Genomic DNA, 27,353 nt, shown 5'->3' on the forward strand with positions numbered 1-27,353 from the left:
CTATTTTCAGCTTCACCAAATTGAAGAATTTGTAATGAGCTTTATTTTTATTTTGTTGTACTACTTTTTGAAAGTAAAGAAATAAAACTACAAATTAAATTGTGTTACGTACGAAACATACTTATATTACCTTAAAAAAAAAAATCCACATTAACTTTTTTTTTCTCATGGACTCGTCATCTGATTGAACATCCTGTGTTTGTTCCATTCAAGTTACACCATTGGTCAGCTCAATACAATTTGACTGGGTTTTCAAATTAAAAGCCAGCTTCACACATTGACTAAATTCATGTAGTAGTTATTTTATGTTGTTGTAAATTGAGGCAACAGAGCTGGTAAATACCATTTTACAGTATTTGACTCATCTGAGACTTTTAGTTTCCCGTAATAATCTGTCTATGTTACATAAATATTTGCATCATGGCCTATTAAGAAGGCACTAACTTCAGAGGGTCTGTTGTCAGGGGACTGGAATAATATTAGGTTTGCACAACTCAGGACTTTGCCAAAGCAACATATCTTATATTATTCCACACTAATACATCATCGGTTAATGATGCATGACTTGACTACGTTGACGCCTAGCATCCATCCTATCCCAGCGTTTTTAAACTCCTAAATGACCCCGTTTTAGTGAGAAAATTCCAGGATTATGTTTTAGTCTGGACAGGTGGAAGCGGAGACTTTTGAAAACAATGATGCAGAAACCCGCGTTTATTTCCTGATTGGGTGACAATGTGTCCTTCTTTGATTTGTCGCCCTCCTATCATGTGACCCTTTTCAAGAATAAAACAAACAACTTCAGCTTCGACTACCAGTGGTTAATTCAGCTTGAATAACAAGTTACAAGCGGTTTTACACAATAATGGTTGTGTGATATGCATTTTCAGGTGTGTTAGTATGGTATGGACGGTTATTTTTCTGTTCTGTAAAACAGTGTTAAAATGTGGCGATAGTTTTGTTTTAAAACGCCGTTTAAAATGAAAACGGAATAGTGTGGACGACGTGGGCTAAAAAACAATGTGTAAAACAATTTAAATTCTTATAATCCAGGTGTAACATTCACACGTGTCTCCATAAAAAAAGGTTACTTGATCATCTGGCTAAAGAGTACAATCCCTTTGCGTGTTGGTCCTGCAGGACGTGCTCATCCACACACAAAGCTGGGATATTACATTCAGAACCACTGACCTCTCACGGCGCAGCACCTGAACCAAACTACTACTAAATGGCAATTATGTCTTCGCTTAAAATGTTTTTGGTGGAGTCCTTATCTAAGATGAAAACCGTATCAAACTCAATGAACAAAATGGGCTGTAAAATGTGTTTTGAAACCATTATGCTCTCAGCCTGTTTCCTTATTTCACGAGCTTAAATAAAGAGGTAGCTTCTCAAGCAATCTCGGCCTTGTTTGTTTAACGTAATTACTACTTGTCCTCCCATCCTGCCGGCCCAGATGATGCATGAAAATTACCATTCCCCCTACTTCAATCAAAGCAGGAAAAAGAAAAGGGAGAAGGGGAACAGAGGCGAGCAGATGGGAGGGGGAGGCAGAGAGAGAGGAACTCTGTGAGACACACAGAGCTCCCTCCCTGCATGACAAGAAAGGGCACTGTCTCTGATTAATTAGCTGGAGTTGGTAATCAGTTTAATAAGACTGAAGTTGATGGTGAGAGGTCCCCTTTGGCAGAGCCACGCTAAGCTTAGCACTCCGTTCAGGACCCTCGCTTTCTTCCACCAAGTAAACATGCAGTGTGTATTTACATAAACAGTTGTTTCTTTTTCGTGGAGGGGGCTATTTTTCCTTCCAAACTGCCTGAAAGCCTAACACCACCGCTTAAGTCACTCCAAACAATGGCAGCGGGAATTGCAGACAAATTCATGAATTTTTCAACATATGAGAACTAATTAAATTGAGGCCTTTTTGAAATGAATATAGTGTGAGGTACTCACCAGCCCTACGCACACAAAGAGTGTATAATTCAGCGATTGAATTCTGGCTTGATAGCATTCAACCATGGTGAGCTATACAGATGGCTGGGGTCCTTTTCATTCTTTTCTTTCTTAATGGCAAATCTCATTATGGCAGTTATCACTGTATGGAGAACAAGACGGGAACGATGGGCCACAAAGCCGTCCGATGCAGGAATTTGGTACCTGTCTGCTGGAGAACATGATACTTACTGTCAGGTCAGATCGTGGAGAGAATTTCAAATTAGATTTTGTTTAGATGAAGTTATTAATTAGTAAAGCAGACACAAAATACTCATATACTTGCACTTTTAAAGCTCTCAAGTAATCAAAAGTAAGCAATAAGAAAGAAGAATACATTTAATGTCACTGATCGAAACTGATCTCATGAAATAAAAATACAACATTTTAGGTTATGCTTTCCTGCTCATAGTTAACTGGCATGATAGCACCACCATATGTTTACACTAAAATTGGCAGCCCAGTATATCAAAGTATGTAATACACCTGCCACGCCACTAGGGAGCAGCATGTCAGGGCAATGGTTTGCCTCGCCTCAGTGGGAAAAGTAGACGCTAATTTCTGAGGACGTGCACAACCATCACTCTAAAGAGACGCAGGATGTGCGAGGCAGCCGTCATGCACACACGCACACGAGGTATGTCATACAAACATATCGCCAGCCAAACCATAACCACGTAGTTTTGTTTTTCAAAACCTCACCACATGGTTTTTAACACCTCGGTGAGGCAAAGCTTTGACACTGACACACTGTCCTCTACTGGACTGTTGGGTGTATTGCATGCTTTGGTTTTATACCAGGTTGAATGTGAAGCAGCTTAGTGTGAGAACTGGAGACAGGGCAACATAAAACACAAAATGTTTAGATTAAACAAACCAGATATAACATTTTAACCTAGAGAAACCTCTAGAACTTCTTGGTTACTTTTTGACCGAGCCAACCCTTTTGAGACCTAATATCTAATTAATGATGGGATTATTTTCAGATGGACCATAAGATAACTAATAAGAAGAAGTGACTTTATTGAACAACACCATAATAACTTGTGGGAAAAAAATATTCGCTTTGTATTTCATGAGAGAAATTGAATGGGAGTCTATGGAGCTAGAGCGTTTTTGGAGCAAACCCCTAGTGGCCCGCAGTGGTATTGCAGTTTAAACCACTTCTGCATCGGCCTTACTTGTCAGAACCGGAAACCACTTTTCTATGGTTTAAGAGCTGTGTGGCAAGATCAGGCTTTGGCTATGCAAGAAAATTTGTTGACAGCATCAATTTATTGTTGGTTTTGGTCTTTTCAGCATGAAAAACTTTCAATATTAACACTTATCTTTTCATAAAGGTTTGGGTAAAAATTAAGAAAAAACTGAAGATGTTAAATGGGTGATATGAATAATCAAAACATTTCAACATCTGTTCCAATGGAGTAGCTCAAAACAGTAAGATGTCAGTAAACTGAACCACTCTCATAAAAACATCTTCCTGTATTAGTTCAAAATGGATTTTCTCCTAAATTTGACATAATTAGACAAATAAAAACATGAACAGCTTGATGGCCTTCTCTTTAATTACTGAACTCTCTTTTCTTTATATTGTTCTCTGCACCTTGTTCTCCTGATCACTGTTACAATTAAGACTGGTCTGTGCCCTTGTCCAAATGTTTGAGATAGCCTCTCACATGACAAAACCTCTTTAAAAGTCAAATTTTACTTTGTCCATTGTTCAATCATGACTTGTCTTGGAATTAAAAAAAAACAAAGTTGTTTCTGTCATGGCCGAGCAGTTTCCATCTAAAGTAAACTCTGAGGACCGAGCCTGAGATAAGAGAGCACCACATCACCCCGTGGCGTTAATGATCGTCCGCCGTTACAACACAAAGACAGTCAAGTAGCAGATAGAGCACAGAAATAATTTAAGCAGTGCTAAGTGGTCTATTGTCATTCAAATGATAAATTATGCTTGGCAGAGGTTTAAAAGTCACTTTTACAAAGCGTTGCTATTGTTTGTGTTGAGACAAGGTTTTAAGGAGTCGGAATGGAGGGAATTACTTTGGAGGGGGGGAGGGAGGGGTGTTGTCGTTCCTTTGGGTTTGGACACAAATTGGTTCCCTGCTCATTGGGCCTGTCCTGACTGTTAGACAAGCCTCCAACATGGCAACACGAGCACTCATAAAAGACTGCAGTGGTGAGACAACAGTGTTTAAATGAGGATCTGCAGTCAACATGGCAGCTTGTATTAGTGTTGAAGCTGGCTGATGATGGAAGGTGGAGCTTTTACCCACAAGAATAAAACATGTTTTCCTTTTACTCACCATTATGTCATGTTAACGAAACGTGGCTTAAAAATGGTGCTCTAAAAGGATGTATTTAAGTCCAAACATCAAGCAGTGTATGAGGTTATCTTCAACCAATCCCCGCCTTTTGATTATCACATCAGCCAGCTTATTCGCTCATGTTTTTTCCATTTGAGGGACATTGCTAAATAAAGACCTGTGGTGACCAAGGCTGAGAAAGTAATAATTATTTATGCTTTTATTTCTTCTTGTCTACATTATTGTAACACTCTTTTTACCTGTTTGAATCAAACTTCTTTGAAACGTCTCCAAACTGTCCAAAATTCAGCTGCTCGGCTTTCAACTAGACACAACAAGAGATCACGCCCCCCCCCCCCCCCAATGTTATCTTCTTTACTCAGCTTTCCAATTAAATTTTGCATCCATTTTAAAGTGTTACTAACTTTTAGAGCCTTTGCATGGTCACACACCCCAGTATGTTACAGACCTTCTCCTTTTTTATACAGCCAGTCGGGATCAGAGGTCTGCTGAACGAAAAGTTACTGGCTGTCCCTTGAACCTTCTTTAAAACTCGAAGTGACTGTGCTTTTCAAGCTGTTGCACCATAGACTGTTTATAAAAGTGGACGTAGCTCCCAGGTATTGGACTTTATGGTTCTTTATGCCATAAAGTGCAAAACCACAGAGTGCCACTAGAGGTTGGCTCCAAAAATCATCTGGCTCCATAGACTCCCATTAAAGTTTTCTCATGAAATACAAAGTCAATACATTTTCTCCACAAGTCATTACAGTGATATTCACTAAAGTCACTCATTAGTTTTCTGGCCTTCCATCTCAATATGATCCTGTCATTAATTAGATATTACGCCTCAAAAATCTGTATGTTTAGGGGCATGTCTGTTTGATTGACAGGCCTGTGGGGCAGTCAGGTTTCTGCCATAGGTGGACAGGGCCTAAGCCACTATACTTTTCATGCCTAGGCGATGCACATAAGACACTTACTTCTGATATAAAGAAGTAATAATACAAAACCAATGTTGTCACTAATTAGATTGTTTTACATTTTATTTACTTGATTGATTACCATTGTTAGAGAGTATCCTTCACGACACACTTATTAACTTACTCTACAGTTAACTAACAAAGCTGTTTAGAGATTGTTGTTGATGTGGATTTGTTGCTTAGCTACTTAGCTGAGCAGCGTAGTCTCTTAGTATACTATTTTACTACTATACTATACTACTATTTCAACCTAAAATGTCTATGTCAAGTATGTCAACAAAAAGCTACCTATATGCAGATCACCTAAAAAAAAAATACAGATATTAACTAAACATACAGAAAAGGCGCCTGATGTCCTTCCTGTTTCAGGCCATCAGGCACCTTCAGTGTGTCTGAGCAGCCTCTCCTTTTCCATTAAAAGGCACAACTCGTCTAAAGGAGAGAAGAAAGCAGTGTTAAGTGGAAGTAATGTTAGATGTTCACCAGTAAACGTGACCATTAGTTTAACAGTTTTGTAAAATGAAATGTGTATTTTAGATTAATAACAAATATCTATTACAAAGCAGGTCATTTTTGACCCCACTGTGGAAGAGTGTTCAAATGACTAATGCATCTTATGGTTAATTCAATACACACTGACCTGCCACTGTCTTGTTGCAGCACGACTGCAGTATTACCAGTATTAATTGATCCAAAACAAGTCTGGAGCAGTTTCTTGCCCCTTCTAATCAGGCCTGTGTTTGTAATTAGCTGCTGTACAGTAGGTGAGCGTCTCAGCAGTAAATTACCACACAAGCCCGACTCACTCAGGTCTTTCCTGGGACAAATCAAGGTACCATTAATTACACCATTAAATTCATTCTCTCAGTGTAAGTCCCCCCCCCCCCCCCCCCCGGCTGCTCTAGATCATGCTGTGTCCATTCTTTAGATGGAAGGGGGATCTCAGGTCCGTCTGTGTGGAAATCAAACCAGGTCAGTGTAAGTTATACAGTAAAGGCGTGTTTATACACCATAACAAAAGGACAGATCTTAGATTTACAAATGTTCACTGTTAAATTAAAGATTTTAACATCTTAATTGGTACCCATATGTTGCACGACTTTATCTGATTGGTCAGATTAATATTCCCCGCCCCTTGTTTCCAGGTACTTGTTCTGTTTAAGATGTCATTACCTCTGCTGGGACTGTTAAATGCTTCCATAAAGAAAATTGAAATATTCATTAACTTGGTTAATAATTCATTCAGATAAAATGCAATATGAGGTTTGCAGAATGAAGATGAATATGTAACGAGAGCCTGGTCAGCATATTTGTGCGTGGGAATGTTTTCATTTCACGATAGCAAAAGAAGAAAATTAATTGAAAGTTCATTTTGAATTTATTTTTTTTCTACAAGTTACACTAAATGATAAAATAGATGCTTTCCAAGCAGTTTTGAACTAAGAAACAATTAAGTGGGTGTATATGTAAGCCATATAATTATAGAGGGAGTGCATTTAAATAGTCTTTATAAATTGGAAGTGTTAGCTTGACCTAATTCCTACAGTTTGAGAACTGTGAAGCGCTGAAATCAGCACCATAACCACAGCTTATCATGTGACAAAAGTCTGCAGAAGGAAATGTGAAGTTTTGTTACTATTGAAAATATCCAGCTGCTGCCCCAGATGTCACATCAGAAGTCTCCTTCCTCTCTCCACAAACAGCAGTAGGTGTGTGCACACTGCAGAGCGGTGAAGTGTTCCCACCGCCACACTGCAGTGTAAACACGGCTCATCCAAACACTGTCAAACTAATTTCCTCACGCCACAGAGGTTCATTTTGGCTTTCAGATGAATCAATTCTTCCTCTAATTATCAATTGTGACACCCGTAATCACTCCAAGACTGTGGCACTGAATAAATGGCGCGTCTTTTGTGTTATAATTCTGTGCATCTTGACAAACATGACCCATTAAACAAGCCTGTGGCCTTTTTTTTTTTTTTTTTTTTTTTAAGAGCGATGATTACACTAATTAAAACTGCAAAACATCTGAGAGGGCTGCAGATGTGCCAGAATTAAACAGGTCATTAAATCAGCCAAGGAATATGTCAACATCCACGCTGCCTTTCGCTCCCTCAATCTGTTCCTGTGAGAAAATAGAAACAAGGAGACTTCATGTGTGCAGGAATGTGTTCATAACCGACATGAAACTAATGTATTGTTTACTACGGAAGCTCTGAAGTGCAAAACATGACATTGGAAGAAAAACAGAAAAAAACAGAAAATATTACAGCACTTAACAATTACAGTTACAGCAATTAATAATGTAGCTGGAAATAAAATGACATTAAATTATTTGGTAATTTTTTTCTTCCGAAAATGTATTTTCTGAAATGTTTTTGTTCAGTTTTAAGAATTTTTTTCATTTTTTTTTTCTAATTGTGAGCTCTTAATCGAATGTTGTTGTGTTTTATGGTTTTTCTTCAATGTCAGTCGTTGTTTTGCCTCTCAGGCCCACCGTGCAGTTGTTTTCCGATAAAAAGTGTACAAAAAATGTAGATGATAAACAACATTGCAGCAAAAAATTTGACATGAAAAAAGAACAATAGATAAACAGCGAGCGGCACATTCCTCTGAGCCACGCGGTGCGCTAGGTGTGAGGTGTTTTGAATGGAGCTAGCCTTTATCAGCCGCATCTCGCAGATCTCTGCTTCCAGTTAATCCTCTTCTAGCCGGTGATAGCAGCAAGTGATAGCGCCGAAGTCTTGATACCAGCGACATATGTTCCCTTTCATACAACAGCAGCTTTCTAACCATTTAATGGGATTGTTGTTGTTGGTTTTTAAAAAACCCCGCTTTACACAACAAACACCTTTTCCTCGAAGTGGTTCGACATGTGCCCAAGGAATTTGTCTCAGAGTTTCACAACAAATCAGCCCGGGTCAGGGGCTAAGATTGGCCCCCAGTAACAGACTATTGAAAACAGCTCAACATGACGAGAAGGGGGAAGTGGATTTTCCAGCTTAAAAGCAGAATCATCTCTGCTCAAGGCATTATCCTGTGTTCAAAGAGATTAATAAAGTGAGATGATATTGATACGCCGCTGCGCTGCTCTTGGATCAGCGCTGATCATGTTCACTGACGTATACTAGCTTTAAAATAAATGGCTTTTAAATATGTGAAATGCATATTCTGACGCTTTTAGGCTTTTGTTTTTACACAAGCTCTTCCACTGAGATGATTAATGGAAGCTTAAACAGAATACAACTTTTTGAAAAACTCTTATCTTCCAGCCGCTGTACAATGTTTACAAAATACACCAAATAATCCCACCTGCATCCAGCAGCTCTCTGTAAATAAAACCCGTTCTTTGAGCGCTCACCCAAAACTTTCAAAAGGCCCGAAAATTTGGCTTCCCGTTAATGAAGCATCTCTGATGTTTCTTCACTCCTCAGTCAAGATATATTTTTCATAGCAGTCATCAAAGTGAAGAAATCCCATGTTGTACTTTGATGTGCTTAACACAGTTTTAACTTGCGTCTCATTACAGAGATAATTAATACTTTAATTAGCACCAATTCTCACCAACTGACAGCTTCTCAGACACACAGTCATGTGATAGAGGACGATACAAAAAGTTGTTGTTTAAAAAAAAAAAAAATTCACTCTCATATCTAGGTTTCTCCAGCTCAGGTGTTTTGTGCCGTAACTGCCTCCAAACTTTTATTGCTGATGTTTTGTTAATTTTCCTTCGCACTGACTCAGCCAACGCAGCAAAGCTGTGAGAATCGCCGACGTCACCAGGGGACAAAGTGCCCTAATATGTGCAATGCAAACAACTTAGGTGGATTAATTTGAATTCTCATTACCTTGAAGCAAAGCAATCATTTTCTATGGTTTGGGAAAAAAAAAAGAAAAAAAAAAAAAAAAGCAAGCATTATGACTAAAAGTAATTATCTTTCTTATGCTTCTTTTTTTTTTTTTTTTTTTTTTTGCATGCTGTTTGCAATTAACACTTACTGGAATCTGCATTTCAGGAGTGTAGCTGTGCAGACAAACGGTGCCGATGGAAAAAAAAAAGATCAAAGTGACAGCGAGAGGAATTGATGTGTTTTTAGTTTACAGATGCTGAGGAGAGCTCATCACACAATGAACGGCGGCTTCGAGAAAACCAGCGCGTGCCTCTTGTTCCGGCTGAGAAAACAATAGCACGTCTCCCGGCATGGGCGAGGGCCAACAGCAAAGCCTCTGTCTCAAACTTGCAGTTTACGACTGCTCACAACAGTTTACAGCAGCCAAATTTCATTTTCTACTCCCAAATCCTATCGCACATTATCCTGTACATTGCATTAGAGCCCTAATCTTTCCTTTCTCTTGCTCAGAAGAAGAAAGGAGCGCCTTCATGATTAACCCACTTTACAGCAATAAATAAACGCATCATCCAGTAATGTACACCAGATTTAATTTGAAGGGGAAAAAAAAAAGGGCCAGAACGCTCAAATCACTGAAATGTAATGAAAAATAACACAATGCAGACACCAATGGGCGCCTTAGGAATTAATTTGAATGCTCCATCATTTTTTTCTCTCTCTTGTACTCTCTGGATTGGGATTTTATTTCCTCAGCCAACTGCGCTACGTTCCCCCCTCCCCCCACCTCACATGCTGCTGGTGTAGAGTCTTCAAAATGTACAAAAAGAATAAAAAGAAACGGTCTGCAATAAAAAAAAACAAAAAAAACAGCACTTTTATCAAATTAAAAAACACAGTCTTGCTCCTTTTCCTCCGTGTTTGTCACATGAAGCCCATGTTGCTTTTGGTCTCCCATCGTTTCTTCGCCTCAAACCTGCAAACACACAGAAACGTTAAATTACCCTCTCTGAATACATTTCAGCTGTTAACTTCAATCACTGCATGAGGAATCTTTCAAAGTCCGGCTGATTTGGGCTTCGGCGGCTCCATATCAACTGCACTTGAACCCGGAGTTTCACACATGGCAGATTGGATAGCAAACATAAACACGAGGACAGAGACAAGGCGTCGTACCCCCAGGGTATTTGCTTCTTCCTTTTCTGCGCTTCCCTCAAAGCTTCCTCTTCCTGTTTGCGTCGCACAAAGTCACGGCAATCGGCGGCTTGAGAGATTTGCACACCCATCTATTTAGAGGCAGACAGAGGAGAGGCCCATTAGAGAATGGAAATCAGGCTGTGGTGAGAAAAAAAAAGAAGCTCCCTGACTGATGTGTGCGGGTGGCTTCTCGTCAGAGCGTCGGCTGCCTCATCCTCCACACCACAATATTAAACTGAACAACATATGGAGGTCGTATCGTCCCTCTATGTGACATATGTGACATTAGGATTGGTGATTATGAGGTCCAACATACCTCACAGACAGAAACCACAAATGCATAGATCATATATGTCAAGAAGGAAAATATAATGTAGCAGGAACATGTTGACATTTTATGAATGACATACACATATTGTTAATGTTGGCTCTGTTTGTCTAATACTTGTTCCATAAACAACAACCATTCTTCTCAAGAGTACAGGATGTACAGTACTTTATAAAAGTTATAGAGCGAGGATGCATTCAAAGTGCAGGAAACTGAAAAATAAATACAGAGGATCAATATTTGGTGTGACCATGCTTTGCCTTTAAAACAGGCTCAGTTCTTGGTATATTTGCAGTCAGTTTTTTTTAATGGTTTTTAGAGGAGAACTCGCCACATTTCCTCTGTGGATTTAGTCTAACTGTGTCTTCTGTCTCTTCATGTAACCTAGATTGACTTCGTGATGTTCATATCATGGCTCTGTAAGGGCCACACCACCTGTACCAGGCCTCTTTGTTCTTATTGTTTTTGAGGATAATTCTTTATCACTTATGTTTGGAGTTGCTGATGAATCTCAATGTCTAAAGTGCCTAAAATGTTTGCACAGTTTCTGATGTGGGTGCTAAAGCTGAAATTTATTTGATCAATCTTTCTCTAAAATTGAAAATAAAAAGATAAAATTTCCAATAATCGGTTCATCATTTGATGCAGCTTTTAAAAGAAAGTAGTGAAAATTCACAGATTCAAGCTTCTTAAATGAGACTATTTGCTTCATATTGGCCATTAAAGAACTCAGAATAACATCAGTGCGTGAACATTTCAGACACCAAGGGCTCTATTTCAATGATCTAAGCACACAATCTAAAGTGCATGGTGTAAGTGCATTCACGGCATGTCCAAATCCGCTTTTGTTAAATTTGATAATCTAAGCATGTAAGACTAATGGTTCGAAGGGGTGGTACTTATTCCCTTAATCGTAGGCGTGCTTTGGGCGTAACATGAAGTAAACCAATCAGTGTCAACTTCAGTTCCCTTTAACAGCCAGGTCTGCTTGCACCTTGGTGGATTTCTTTTATAGCCGCAGATTTGCCAAGTAGGAGTAAAGAACATTTCTCTGCAGAGGAAACTCATCTTCTTGTACTCAGACTGATGTTCACAATAATAATCTTTCACACTGAAATGTTTTGAAATCTTTTACATATTTTTCAGCTGCTGCATGTTTCTGTGTGTAACAAGCAGAGGGTCAACAATACACCTGACGGCACCTCATTTTGAGGCCAACACGCCCACAGGCACTCCGATTATTAAAAACACAATTATCACATTAATTGATAATAACAACAATACTTAGTTAAGATTGAGATTTCTGAAGTGATTCATTAAAAGTGCAACCCTGCAAGCTGATTCTAACATATATATTCTAACATATTGGACATGCACCTTGGGCAATAATCAATGAAAAATAATTAGAGAAGAGAAATAGTAGCGACAAAAATACATAAGTGTCCAACTATGTTACCGGCAAATATGTGTCTGAGTATAGATATGGTTTTTGTTGTTGTTTTGTTGGCAGTGAAGTGTCCCATAGCTCCAAAAATGATAAATTAATGAAATTGTTGAAGAGTTTTAAGAGGAAATCATTTTTTTTTTTTAGCCCACAGCATGCAGCCTGTCTGTCACATTGTTTCTTTTACATACACTTCTTCCTTATCTCATTTGAAACTAGTATACAAATGATGAGACACATTGTCAAACATTTTGCTGTTTTTTTCCCCTCCATAATGTTGCTGTGGCATTTTTTCACTCGTCACCAGTGTCGAAGATACTTTTCTGTTTGGAGTAATGCAGGCAGTCCCTGAAATCACAAGTGAAGAGAATGACCGTGACTGCAAGAGGCAAACATTCAAATCCCAGGGAAGACATGTGTGTATTGTGAAGCAGAATAATCCCAATAACCCCAGTCACACAGAAGCACGGGAAACAAAGGGAAAAAGCCTGCCTCCTCTCTCACTCCTGAGATAGGTTTATTATTCAAGCAAAGGCAAACTTTGATAAACAACTTGGAACAATTTCACCAAACCTTTGGGTAATTCTCTGTAATATTCAGAGTACAATCAGGGGGGGGGGGAAGCAAGTCTTAAGGTAATGAAGAAATGTGCCACCACTGCGCCACTTAGAAAAAAAAAAGACCTGCTGGAAAAAAATGTTTCAATTATAATTAAGTGGGATAAACTTTATTAGAAAGACTGAAACTAAAATATCTCCTAATGCATGCTGGGATTAAGCAGGTCAGAGCGAGCAGGCAGGAAAAATTAAACTCTAAAGGCTTTTTATCACCATATTTCAGGAACCAAGGGTGTAAAATGTTCTAATTTGGGATACATTAAAAGCCATAAAGGTCTTTCAAAAAGATTAATGGTACTTTGCTTGGATTTAAGATAAGGGCTTCGGCTGGCTGCAAGTGCTGGGCTCTGGCTGGGCCCTCAAGGCATTCATCTATACAGTCACTGGAAGATTTGTGAAAGCGTCTGCATAACCTGGAGCGTACATACTATGACAGTTCTCCAGTTCTTTGCCATTTTATAGGTTTTAAATTCCTCAAATCATGTTTTCTCCTCTTGAAGAGAGTCAGAACGGGTGCTCGCTCCAACGTCCGCAGTAGATCAGCAGGCAGATAAAACCACTCCAGGGTGTTCCCTGCTCCCTGTTGGAGCCGGGTAAGTGCTAAATGCTTTTGAGTGGCTGCGATGCACGATGAGATTAAAAAGCATGCGTTTATTAAATTGTTGACAAATCGGAGAACAGCTCCTGCTCTCTATGCTTATAGAAAAAAAAAACACATTGGCTCATTCTGGGAGCAAATCAAACGAAACTGCAGGATGCTAAATGGTTTCATTTGGAGATTTACAGACAGAGCTTTCTCTTTTTTCTCCCCTACACAAGGATTACCCACATTAACCTGCTCTCCTGTGGGGCTGAATTTGAAATGCAAAAGGTCTTGAAAAACACGCCTTCCCCAACATTCCAAAAGCGAAATTAAAACCCACTTCCACGGCCCTCATTTCCCTCTTTTAAATTCACAACGTAGCCTTTACTATATTTAAAGCATTAAAGGTCTTTAATTCCCCCCCCACCTTTTTTTTTTTTTTTTTTTTTATCAGTTTAGTCTACACTCACTGATTGTCTTTACTGGGGCTCAACATTAATGTCAACCAAGTTACCTAGGAGACAGAACAGATCAAAGAGACAAAAAAACCCTCAAATGTCTGATTAATCAAGCCTGCAAACAGCTTATTTCTTTTAGCCTGCATGCAAGTATGAAAATGAGATTCCGAGAGCAGTACATTGTGCAGATTTGTTCATTCTTATCTGAACAAAGCCAGCGGCAGCTTATTTCATGGATCACTGGCACTGTCAGCGCTGTGGCGCCGAGCAGGTGACGGCTCCTCTTTCTGTGGCGAGAACAAAATTAGCAAAAAGTCGGCACAAATTAGCCTCTCATATTTTCAGTAATATGACATTATTTTTCATTTACTTTTTTGATCCACTTTTCAGGATTTTTTTTTTTTTTTTGTCCCCCTCCCCTTGCGTGCATCTTAGTGCCAAATCCTTTCACATCAGAGGCTGCTAAAAAATAAGAATGGAAGTACAAAGCGAGGAATAAAGGCAGGAGACAGGAAACCTCCTGCATGCTTTGTTTATGTGGCTCCTAAACGGCAATCCTTCCCACTCCACCACATATTAATATGCATTTAAGTGTCCATCACAGGCGCGTTGCTGTGCCTCTCCTGTGTGGCCTGTGCACAGCCCTACTAAAAACAAGGTTTATTCAGAGGATTAATTCTCTGACCTTTGGAAGATTTGAAGGCAGAAAAATTCATCCTGCACAATGCTGGCACTGCAGCAGCAGCAGCTTAAGGCCACTAGGAGGGTTAAGTCAATACTACTGTTTTCTGTTCATTCATGTTTGGGTCGTCATGGAGATTCAAGTGGAGACCCAAACATGGGGGCCTCGATACAAAAAAAAAAAAAGAAAAAAAGAATTAGCATTGCTGCAGTGTAAACCATCCACAAGACATCCCAAGTCTATCTTAACAGTATTTTTCACACTTTGTTTTGGTTTGTGTGTCTGTTTTATTGCATCATTTCTGAGGCGTTTGATAAATGAGGAGCACAAGGATCACAAAAACACTATGGCAATTAAACAGCAAGTGCTAAGAGACAATAGCTGAATGAAAGATGAAGAAAAATACGTCTCCATGTGGATAAAGTGTTAGAGCTCCTATTAACAATAAGAAATAAATGATGGCTTTAAGGAAGAAATGGCCTTAAACCCATTCATAAATTTCCTATCCAGGAAGCCTCTTCCAATTAAAACGTGTGAGAGGTGGATTAACAGGGGCTATATGGCTTTGCCTCGCTAAATCACCTCCCCGAGCTGCTCTGCTGCATTTGACGTGTAAACGATTAATGACCAGCCTAATTCCCTTATCACACTACCTTAATGCCTAAATAATGTGGCCTTAGTCAACTTTGGAAAGCAGGGCTATATAAGAAAGGAATGAATATCAGATTAGGCAGCTTGTGTGTTATTTCAGAATAATTTCTTGGGACTGAGGCAGAGGGGGAAGGAAAATGTGTCTGTGGCTGCAGAGCATCAGTGCTGCTGAAACACAGGGAAGGTCAAAGGATCAAGGGGTCAATCAATACCACCCGTATCGCATTCAAAAGGAAAAGGTATACAACGTTTCATTCAGTTAGTCCATTTTGAAATCCCTAAAGTAAAGTGGAGTATAATAGACTGGGGTGAACACAAAAGATGTGCATCAAGCACAAACTCAGGCCTTAGATTCACCTGAAATGACCACACACACACCTCCAGGTTTAAAGCGCCGCCTACTATTTTCATCACTGATTTATCTACAGATTTGTCACCTAATTAACTGTAAAGTGTACAATCTAAAAGCTCTCAGTTCAAATTGTTATTTACTGTCATAGAAAACAAAAGAGAGACAGAAAAAGGTTTTTGCCGTTTTTGTTTAAAACCAACGATTGCCTGAAATTCATTCTCTGTTGACCTCATTGGTGGATTGAGGATGTAATATGATTTTTTTTTTTATTTGTTTTTATCTATGTTAAAATGTAAAAGAATCAAACTTTAAAAAATACTCTATTATAAATGAAATCCAACGCCTTCCGAAAATGTTACTTAAGTAATTGCATATTTCTGACAATATTTCTTCTTCCTGATGAATTATAAGTGTTTAGGCAGCATTTCACTATTGCAGCATTTTAACAGTGAAACAATTTTAACTATGCCTGCAACAAATTATTAAACTTTAATCTTTCATTAATCTACAGACTGTTTTCTCTATCCATTGTGTGGTCTGTAAAATGCCAATAAATAATGAGAACTACTCAATATCATTTTGAAAACAACTTTTGTCCAAACACCAAGTCATTCGGTTTACTGTAATTTGAGACAGTGAAAAGCAGAAAATTGTCAGATTTGAGAAGCTGGACTAGTATATGTTTGATATGTAAGCAGTAAAGAGGAATTAAGTGATTAATCATATAAATTTAGGAGGAGGATTTAACCAACCAATCACCTCTGTTAATTTCAGATACTGTTGGATAGTTTTAATATCAGTACATCATATGTTATGAGCTCTTCAGTTACTAGCAGCTATAGCTGTTAAATAAAGGTAGTAAAGTGCAATATTTGATTCTGAACTTAAGTGGAGTTGAAGTACAAAGGATCATGAAAAGGAAATAATCAAGTAAAGTATCTTCAGTTTGTTTCAAGTACTGGAGTGAATGTATGATGTTACATTCCTCCACTGGTCAGTCAACTCATGTAGTAGTGGACAAATTATTGTTGAGTATAATTCATGACCTCAAACAATGCCTGTTTTGATATTATATTCAGAATCACTGTTAAACAATGTATACCATAAAAAAAAAATAATAATAATAAAAAAAAATATGACAATATGTTTCCATAACAGCGCTGAGTCCATAATATCACAACATGCACCTTCCTGCTGCCACATTCCCACAAAAGTTTATCAGTCCTCTTTGGGGCAGTCTCATAAGAGCTTTTTGTAATCTTGCCTCCACTTTGACAAACAGAATTACATGGCAAGCAAAAAAGAAAGCCACTCCAGGGAAGGCACAGAAGAACAGCCATGTCTCCGTTTTCTTCACCAGTAATCTGATGCTAGATACACATGACATGTCATCTTCAGGGAGTCGACCAAAAAAAAAAAAAAAAAAAATCTGTGAAAGTTCGCCTGCTTTGTGCACATTCCATTATCTCGCCTCTTCTGAGTAGGGTAGGCTTATTAGCAAGCTTTGAACTCACACTTACAATAATATGCCATCAACAGTTTTATAAGCTAATTAGAAAAAACAGTTTAATTAATGAGTGACTGGCAATAAAATGGCAATCATGAAAAAAGAAACCGAGGGTGCTAAGCTTCCACTACCACCAATTAAGGCCTAATTACAAACAAATTATATATGTGTTTTGCTGTGGGCTTTAATTTAAAAAAAAATGGCTTTAATTAAAAGAGAAAACATGCTAATTAATTAAACAGCACACAAATCTACATTGAAAAGTATGCTTTGTCTATCAAGTAATTAATGAAATACAATAATCCAAATGAGATTCCCAGGCATTTGATAAAAGCTTAGTACCCATTTCAAAATCCATTTCAAAATTAATGGGCGAAAATTTAATGTGAGTCATCCAGAGATACAATAAAAGTTCATTTAGTGATAAATTGCTTACGCTGAAGGAAAAATGAACAAAGAGGAGAGTTTCCCTAAACTCTCTGCGAGGTGGCCTGGGGGGACTCACGGGGGAGACTGAGTCAGACTCCTTCTCTGATGTGGGGCGGGGAAAGTCAGCATCTGATAAAACCCACTTTCCACAAAAGCGGCGCTCATTAATTTTTTGATTACAAACACGGCTGTGAGAAGGTGGTGAGAAGAAAAAAGGTGTTAAATAACATAAATATCATGAAACACTCTTAGTTCAGCTCTTTGTTTCAACTAAGCCACCATGTCTCCTCTGACAAAATGCCGCGCCACCTTTGTTTCACAGCATTTAAGCGAGGCTTTCCAAAGGGTAGATTTCAAGGACAGTGGGGCTTTTCCTTTCAGCTGCTGCCTCCATTGAAGCTCGAACATAATGAGGGATATTATAACCATCCTCATGTTCAAAAGCTACAGAAAACGTAAATGGCTCCAGTTAATACATATTCATAGGGCTAATTATTGTATGATCTAACTATTATGTTGACTAATCAGGTTAATCTGGCTCAAAATGGTGTCCAACAGAAAGGTCCACCACCAGAAGTCCATCCAGAGCACAGGAAGTCACTGGTCATACATGAGCGTACATGTTAGGATGACAGACATGAGCAGTATGTACAACTCAACACAGATGTGATGTGATTCTTTTCTGGAATATACTATTTATTTTCAATTTATTTCTGTATTTTATGGCCAAAAAGGCATTAAAACGTGTTCTGCCTAGGATGTATGTTAAAAGTAGACATAATCCTGAATAAAAACCTGAATTGGATTACAGACAGTGATCAGATTATTCGATGGAAATCGATCCAGGAAATAAAGGATTGAAATAACAGTTCTTAATACAACTGTGAGGTCAATTTATTGTGGAAAACATCCAAAAGATGTGAATGTATTTGATAAAGTGAATGCATCAATAAACTGAATTAAAGTCCACTTATTTCACTGACTGCAGTGAGCTGTGGAAAAGAATCCACTCACAGATACTTGTAGTATTTAAAGTATGAATTTAATTATTAAATTGATTGTACCACCCTGATGTCTGAAACATACTGATCCCCCGTAGTGCCGAGCTTTTCTCACAGTATAAACTGAAAAGTGAAGGTTCCTTTTAGAACATATAGGACACGCTTCTTTGTATTTGAGGCCATTTGCAGGTCTGCTTCTCTGCCGGTGGTTCAGGCGAGGCCGGCAGTAATCAGACTACTTTTTTTTCATATTCTTTAGCTCCCGGAAGTCATGAAATGGACTTTACATCCCTTATTGTGAGAGACTAAAGAGAGTTTCTGTTTTGAAGTGGTAATACCACTCTAATAGCTGTGATGAGTGCTACAGGGGGAACTGTAAGCTCTAACACAGCATGACGGTCTTTTGTTGAGAAATATACCCACCTACTTTATATAAAGAAAGCTACTGAAAATTCCACAACAACTCAGTGGCTCTGTTATATAAAATAAATATTTATTGAAAGGATAATGTTGAGTACCACGATGAGAAGGTGGATTTCATTTCATACAACATGCATCATGTGACGTCTTTACCATCAGTGGGAGGTGTCACGCTTTTTTATACTAAAACTGATCATACTATGCGAACAAAATGTCCACTATAAAAATGTTTTAAACTATGTAGACATGTGCTTAAAATCACACTTACTACTTGACTTCTCCACAACTATGGCTCGCCAGGCAATATCTGTTTTACAGCTGTCTTTACAAGGATGGGATTGTTGGTCGTATGATTCGGGATATGACTCAACCACAATCACTTGTTTCTCCTCATCCATTGTGAGATGGAGGCAGCAAGAGGTGAGGAGGAAAAGGTTGTTTCTTAATCTCACGGATGTGTCCTTGGTCGGACGGGTCCTTACAACTCAGATCATTCAGAGGCTATAAGACAGTCTAGTGAGTGTGCAGGTGTATTTCATTCAAACAGTCCCACCTATGTTATAGAGTCCTTAGATTCTGGGTGTGTGATTAAAAGGTCCAATCCTTATATGTGTGCATCGGACTGTGGATGCTCTAAGGATGCCAAAGATACACCGACGCAGCTGATGGAAATTCTCTGAGCGAAGGACTCTGTCCTTGGTAGAATTTCATTGCAACAGTCCTTTCGTGGGATTTGATGATGTAGCATCCTAAAAAAGATGCATCCTTGAGATTGAGAACCCTGGAGTTTAGCTCACATGGGAGCACGGAAAAAGAACAACTACCACAGGAACCGAGAAGTTTTCTCTGGGAAAAAAAAAGAAGCTTTTCAGGGTTTTTGAGGCTGGAAATAGGAGAGTTGTGTGAACTGTCGCGTTGATTAGTGCAATTGTGCCTCTAGCCAACACGGTATGAGGTTTGTATGAGAAGCAGCTGTTACTGGTACTTTTACTCCTCGTACAATATGTAAATTATATCAAACCTGCAGTTGATTTAAGTTTTTGCTGATGTTTGGGCTTTCTTAGATTAAGATGTGTCCAATTTTAGTCCATTTCATTACATTTGAATTACCTTCTCTATTCTATTTGCCTCAAACAAAAAAACTTGCTCAAACCAAATTTGTATCTATCTACAATAGATTCATGATGAAAGCACACATCTTAGTAACTGGCTTAGGTGTTTTACTTGATTCAAATATTCGGGTAAGTCTATGGCTCAAGAGATCGCCCAGAAATCGAATGCCTGTCTGTAAATTCTTGGAAAGAAAACATTTTAGTAGTCAAAACTACACAATAAATAACTGACAAGTCAAACCAAGACATGTAAAACCCCTCAGTACTCTGCAGTACTCATCAGTACTCATCTTTCTGCAGGGGCTCATTTAACAGGCAAAGCTGAAAAATGAATCCGTCCAATATGAGCTGCTGGATCCTATCAAGCCTCCTGACAGGCTTCCAGCCGTTTATACCCAACACAGTCACTCCATGTTATGCTAATTACAGAATTAATTAGCCCACATGCAACTCGCTGCAGTGTAAAATAATGTGCAGTAATCAAAGGCTGGAGACCCAGTCTGCTTAATTGGAGGACTTGCACCTTTTAATCTACTGAACTACTAGGACTACTTTAGAGGCAAGAAGCTTTTCACATTGTTTTGTGTCTTCTAGGGCTTGTGAAAAGAAATCTAAACGTGCTGAGGAGGATCAACAGACATCTTTATGAGAAAAGAAACCCTATCTGCAAAGTTTAAAGGAATACATTAGGGAGCTTTCGTCTAGGCAATGTAGACATTAATAATATTTTGTTACCTAAAAAGGGATGTGATTTCTTTGCGCCATCTTTGGGGGCGTTAATACTTTCACTTAAAAAACTGAACATGTCTTTGTGAATTAATCTAAAACAAAAGACTTTCAGCCTTGGGAAATATTTGAAAACTGTAATGAGAATAAAAAACCTCAACCTGCAATATCCAAGCGGCATGTCTCAGAAGTTTGACAGATGAAAGAGCACATATCTCAGAATTTGTAAGGAGCCTTCAAAACAGGTTTTTACTGAATTGTTTTAATGTTCAGATTAAAAAAAGAGAAAGTAGAGCAAATGGAAATCATTAATTGATTTGAGGGATCCTCAAAACAGCAGAAACAAACATTTTCATCTTATAAAAGGGGGGATTCTGACAGCAGGCTCTCTATCTTCCTTCCATTTCCCTTTGCTTTGAGGAGATAAGTGGGAATCCGTTAGATTGAGGATGAAAATACATTGAAACATTGTCATCCAACATGTACCAGCGTTTTCTTTACAAAACAATGCCTAGAGGGACAAACAGGCCTCTTTAGTTCTTCACAGCTGTCGGAATGCTTTTGCATTTTTTGCGAAGAAAACCTGTTCCTATTCTTCCGGTGAAAAGCCTTCCACAATCACGTCTTGGTGTTATGACCGTAAACAAATTAAACATCTAAGCCATTCCGTACCAAATGAGCCACTCAATTATAACCTTGAAATTGATTCTGGCCACAGCGGAGATTATTGATCCTCTAAATGTTTGTCACAGTGCTCCTGTCAAAAGTGAGCAGGAGCGCTGTAAACAAACATGCTGGTCTTAATGCTATCTGCATTACAGGCTGCATCATTTAAGATACACTATAATCCTTTCTAACTGATTCAGGATCCTTCAAACTTTTTGGCTTTCAGCTGCCACTTCTCCTCCTCTTTTCTGTACACTTATATATGCAGGACTGCTTTTCTTTGTATTCAAAAGTAAACATGGACAACTTTGCACCGCCTTGGTTTAAGGGATTTCAAAATGGTCGATTGTATACTCTCTTGAAATGAAGTTATCACTGCTAAACAATGAGTTGCGGCTGCCAAACTGCTGTCACGTCCCATCACGGTTCTGGCAAGACACGAGGCAGGTGCCAGGGAGGCGAGAACCTCAGCTCAGGCTAAAACCAATCCACCAGCACTCTAAGAGGCTTTCTGAAAGTACAGCGCAGGTGCCACTCACGAGAGCTTTCATTTAACTCCCCCATATTTGACCACCCTGCTAGCAGTTAAGATGTGAATATGAAGGGGCTCTGATGCCGCACACCAACGTGTATTACATACTGGAGATACCGGGCCACATATGTAATGCCAATTCAGTAAATAGTACAACTGCTTTTTTCATTTCTAAACACACAACCCTGTTTTGGGAGCCGACTTGTTCATTTAAGACGGCGAGGAAAATATTTCCTCACAATATGAATGCAGGAATAAAATATGATACAAACACATTCTATACTATTAGTTACAGTCTGTATGTCATTACTTACTGAATGGCTGGACCGTGTATGAAACGCCAGAAGGCTTTTAATTTGAAACGGGGGCTTTTAATTTGAAATGAACACAGGAAGTCACAGCACTCGGCCGACCAATGGTGTAACTTCATCTGTCAGTTACTCAGTCAGTCACAGACATTCATAATTATTGGGCTAGACAAGCCAAAAACAAGGAGAGGCTACGATAAGCGTCCGTGCTTCTAGAAGTAAAACTAACATTCATTTCTATTTTACACAATGTTACATGACTCACTATCTTCTCCCAACTGAATCCTCAAAACAAAAAATACAAATAAAAGTTACCGTCCGCTGGACATCAAAATGTATAAAGAAAAGTTGTCTACAACTCCAAGGTGAATTTTGGTAAGAAACAGCCAATCACAGCAGGGAGGGAACAGTTGCCCAGCAACCAACAAAGAGGTTAGAGAAGGTTAGTTGTTTTTCCACTAGTCTTAGCTAAGATTACTGGCTGTTGGCCCGAGCTTTATGTTCAGCATTTAAACACCAGGGTGGTACTGATTTTTTTTCATCCAACTCTCTGACAGAATGTAAACATTTATTTAAAGTGCATTTACCAATTGCTCAGTTAATTTGTAGGTAGACATTTTTTGAAGAATTAAGCAATGGCGCCTACTTTGTTCAGAACTGCAATGACAAATATATATGAATTTGTGCTCCTAACGGGCTCCAAAGCAATGGAAATTATGTCAAAATGACAATAAAAGATATTTTTTTGGAAACAACATTTATTACACAATTTTTTTTAAATGGTGGCCATAACTCAGAGCTAAAAAAGAAAAATCACATTTTATGGGAGATTTCTTTGCTTTTATGTGAGGATATCATTAAAAAAGAAAATTGAAATGGCAAAACATTCTCTGAACCAGTGGCCCCTCCAACTTTGCAACTCTACTGAAACCCTCGACAATAAACCCTGAGCCTGCAGTATGTTCCATCTTTGTGTTGCCACTATTATAAAATGAAAAAACTCATGTGGTGCTGTAAGCAACATGCATCATAAAACAAAGAAGTTTAACTTTGATGCTTAAAGTGCAGCAATTCCCCCAGTGGAGAAGTTACACCGCAGCTGTATGTCTTTTTAACCACAATTATATGTGTGTGTAGGCTACATTTTATGCTAAATTAGTTTCAAACCACTTGATCCTTGATGCCTGCCAAGGCGGTTAGTTACAAAACTTCAGGCACTGCATTTAGGGACATGTACACTTCAAAGGTATGAAACTCTTACCTGGAGAATGATTTAACAGTTGGCTTGAAAGCAATGTACCCTTCATTAAAAAGCAGAGCCAAAAGTCCTTTAGACACTGCAGCACTTCAAAACTAAGGGGAGGGCTTTCCATTAACTCAATGGAAAAGGGCTGCAGGACTGAATGGCGGATGTCTGCGTGTGTTTTTGTTCCTCTATGTCTTTGCAGCAGAACTGGCCACGGATCCATTAGCCTGATTTGTCACAGCGGGAGCACCCCAAAGATCTCTTATCAGCACAACGTACCTCTCGAGTGGCGAGTCTGTCGCTCATCTCCTCCGCCTTTGCAATGTCCCCTTCAGCTATGGCCTTCTCTATGCTCTTTTCTAGGCCGGACTGCAGAAGAGGGAAGAAAAAAAAATTCTGATTTTTTTTTTTTGGGAAATAGGGGTAGAGAGAGAGAAAAAAAAAATCAAAGAGTAACTTCAAAAGTCCCCAGGGCCTTATTTTTAATATGATTGCCATTACTACAAATATGTAGATTTTGCTTCACAAATGAAAACCTTTTTGATTGGATATTAGTGGGGAAATCTTAGAAATGCTACAGGAGATTACCAAACATAAATGTGACTCTTTAATTACACATTTCCATTACAGGCCTCAGCAGAGGGGGGGTGCACAGAAGCCCCCGGTTACTGATGGCAAGGCAGTTCTGCTGTGATGAGACTATCTGAGGAAGCCGAGCTCCAGATTCCTTCAGCCCCAAATATTTCATCATGGTAAGAAAAATAGACTGGAAAGAGGCTTTAATTATGAATGTGTCCCCTCTGATGTATTGACTCACTGTAAAACTACAAAGACAATAGCATCAGGTTTAAAAAGGCAGAATTAGTAAAACAATTTGCTATATAACTCTGGTTGGTAGGTCTTGATTGAACTATGCTTTAGTATGCTTAGTATTGTTTATTGATCTGTATATATATTGAAGCTGATATAACTTATCATCTCAATTACCATATACTGTGTCTCACAAACAAAACTCAAACTGACAGACCACCATCCTTTATGCCATGAACTGCGATTAAGGTCACTGAAGATCCTCGTTTTTTTTCCTCAAATGACAGCGTGAAAGACGTTTCAGAATTAAATGAAATATATATTAATTACAAGGATCTGCATTTGAGGGATGAAGGAGCTCCTCATTATGTTGACGTGACAAGTTCTGTTTCATTCAGCTCGTTAATCATTTCTTTTATCCCTTCATAGTTGCCCTATTCAAAACGAAGCAAAAAAAAAAAAAAAATCAGCAAAAACTCAATTTTATGCTGCTCTCAGATAAATTAAGCACAAAATACTCCAAAATAATCATTAAAGGGATTTCAAATTGAAATGAGAACATCTCCCATTCACTGGGTCACTTACAATGTTCATCAAGCTTGCAAATATTTTGCTTCATTAGCAATTTGCAAGCCTTTGCATAAATTGTTCATTCATCTTTAAGTGCAGACATTTATTCGAATGGAAGAAAGTTTTAATATTTTAAACTATGAATTCCACAGAAGTAGCAGCACATGGCCCGCTATTATCTCACCATTACTTTTAATGTTCCAGCTGCAATCACAGAGTCTCAACCACGTACTATAACCCTCTCTTCTTTTGTCGAGCAACATTTAGATTTTCATTAGTTTTTTTTTTTTGTAGAGAAAAAAAGCCTACATCTCACTTTAATCTCAACTACACCAGAAAGGAGAGTCGTCCTAATCTTATCACTAAACGTAGCTGAACATAATCCCTAACATTCTTCTCAGTGTCAGGTCGAGCCACCGTGAGGATTCTTCTAATCCATATGTCATATCACATAAAACAATGAGCCGATACAGTGGCGCTGGAACACAAAGGATGTGAAGGTGTTACTAACAGCTACGACAGACACAGTGTAAAACCTCAGGAGATAAGTTGGAAGGCAGTCTTTTGTTACCTGCGGAGGGGGCTTGGAACATGCGGGGGGATGAAATCGATCATTTACACCAAAATACTGCGTAAGCTCATCCCAGTGCTTCTCCCGCTCCTCCTGACACTCACTGCTGACAGAGGAAATGTCTGTTAATGTTCAATGAATGACGACCAGCATTACAATCAGGCCAACTATATTCACTTGTTCCACACAAGTGCCCGTCTTTAAATCTATTTCTGTCATTATGCTGAAACTAGATCTTCATGTTTTTCATTCTTCATGGTAGCAGCATTTATCTTACTGTTGTCACATTTCATCCTCAACACAACACAGCTATGATGTCACACTGGTTGATTACTAGAACTTGATGACATATATTCACCATAAAGATCACTTTTTTTGTTGTTGTAATGTTTACTACAAAACCATATATTGTGCTTTACAAAACAACCATTTACCAAAACGTACAAGAAACTCCACTTGCTATTATTTTGTGAAAAAAGTGTCCTGTTTCTTAACATTCATGTGTCATGTTGGTGTAAAGATCCACCAGATGAGATTTCAGAGGAAGCTGCCTTTGCAGTCAATACCATAAGCTGCACATTTACTACTGGTACCTGCACACAACTTGCATGTCTAGTTTGACATATAACACTTCACGTGCTTTTTTACAGCCAGCTACTTTTTGAATGGACATTGCAGCATGATGATACCTTGTTTCTGCAGGTTTCCCACTTTTTGATCCTGTTAAATGACAGAAAAAGAAACAGTTAAAGTTTTGTAGAATATCTGCATTCAAATTAGCACCATGCAGGAGTTTTTAAGTACAACAGGTGCACCAACAGGGTGCTCGGTTGCCACTGCAAGACGGTTGCCTAAGTTTCTACCATAGGCAAGCGTGAATAGTATTTCTCTTCCTCCCTTTGGTCTCAAATATACGAGTGAAACATTTTTGTTCATGATAGGTAAAACAAGTAACAACTAGGCCTGGGTGATGTGGACAAAATCAAATATCTAATACCGCTATATCTATATTGCAACGATATTGTAGGGAAGACATATCAGCCGGCCCTCGTACAAGCAAAACACTCTCAAATTCTACAGCAGTATCACTGCTACCTTTCTTGCGATGTCTCCTTTTTCTTCTTTCGGGGATCTTCATCATTTTTATCTCATCTTTCTTCTTCCTGAGATCCTGAAATTTCTGAAATACACACACACACACACACACACACACACACACACACACACACACACACACACACACACACACACACTGAATTAACAGAGCTACAACTCTTCATCCATTTCTGCTGCACACATACACGCAGTCCAGCAGGGCTTCAAAACCTTCAAATAACCACGTCACGTTGGGTAAACGCAGACAGGAGATAAGACTGAAATCTGAATACTGACAGATCCACAACTACAGCAGCTAGCCTGTAGCTCACTGTGTACAGAAACTACATACTTGCCACGTCTCCTGGGATATACCAGGCACACCGCATGTCGGGGAATCACTGTCCGCATTGCTGGCAGTGTGAGTCGCCTGTGCTTCCAGCACCGAGCCTGTGTTTTCTGCACCGTCTCCCTGATCGTGCTCCTCGTCATCTGGACTGAGGTCGTCTTCGGTTACACCTTTGGGCAGGAGTCCGCTGTACATACCGAGTCAAACGTTTACGATTAAACGACGCGGTATTTGATCATTTCACGACCCCCAAAAACAGACAGAAATCGGTACATTTTCAGGGTGTGTTGACAGAAGTTGTTGAAAGCTCTCATTTCCGGGTAAACAATGTGACGCTTCTTGTTAAGAAGCGCTCATTGGCTGACAGCAAGCAGCGCAGCGGACGTTGCCCAATCGGAAATGTTTTAACAGAGGTTAAACAGCCGGAGCACGAGGACAAATAAAAAGCTCTCATTGGCTGTTTGGTAAGAACTACGTCCAACTAGTTAATCATAATAATAATTTGTGTATTTTAGTAAACTGAGCGGGTTTTTTTTTTTGGAGCAATTGTTATGGCGACATTTGAGC

The 27,353-nt window shown here is 38.9% G+C and overlaps 1 protein-coding gene across 3 annotated transcripts; it reads right to left on the reverse strand.

The window, feature by feature from the left end:
* Nucleotides 1-9,361: 9,361 nt before the first annotated feature.
* fam204a (family with sequence similarity 204 member A) lies at nucleotides 9,362-27,105 on the reverse strand. Of its 3 annotated transcripts, none has more exons than XM_069689943.1 (7): nucleotides 26,790-27,105; nucleotides 26,438-26,522; nucleotides 26,032-26,062; nucleotides 25,343-25,445; nucleotides 23,671-23,760; nucleotides 10,309-10,418; nucleotides 9,362-10,108 (listed from the first exon to the last, which is right to left on the reverse strand). In XM_069689943.1, exons 1-7 carry the CDS (start codon nucleotides 26,979-26,981, stop codon nucleotides 10,057-10,059), a joined length of 663 nt encoding a protein of 220 aa, XP_069546044.1. In that variant the 5' UTR covers nucleotides 26,982-27,105; the 3' UTR covers nucleotides 9,362-10,056. The 3 variants fall into 3 exon arrangements, with proteins under 3 accessions (XP_069546044.1, XP_069546043.1, XP_069546045.1); XM_069689942.1 differs by having other exon boundaries at nucleotides 25,343-25,448; XM_069689944.1 differs by lacking the exons at nucleotides 9,362-10,108; nucleotides 10,309-10,418 and adding an exon at nucleotides 13,121-14,046 and having other exon boundaries at nucleotides 25,343-25,448.
* Between the last annotated feature and the right edge of the window lie 248 nt (nucleotides 27,106-27,353).

This window comes from Brachyistius frenatus, unplaced genomic scaffold, assembly GCF_029030835.1.
Source record: "Brachyistius frenatus isolate BFR_SWC_R1_liver_20210118 unplaced genomic scaffold, ASM2903083v1 Contig_8, whole genome shotgun sequence".
NCBI classification, from domain to species: domain Eukaryota; kingdom Metazoa; phylum Chordata; class Actinopteri; family Embiotocidae; genus Brachyistius; species Brachyistius frenatus.

Coding starts and splice junctions, on each gene's coding strand:
- fam204a (XM_069689942.1), bottom strand. CDS start 26,981: ATGTACAGCGGACTCCTGCCCAAAGGTGTAACCGAAGACGACCTCAGT. Junction 26,063..26,437: donor AAGGAGACATCGCAAGAAAG/GTAGCAGTGATA, acceptor GTCATTTAACAG/GATCAAAAAGTGGGAAACCT. Junction 25,449..26,031: donor GGGAAACCTGCAGAAACAAG/GTATCATCATGC, acceptor TTCCTCTGTCAG/CAGTGAGTGTCAGGAGGAGC.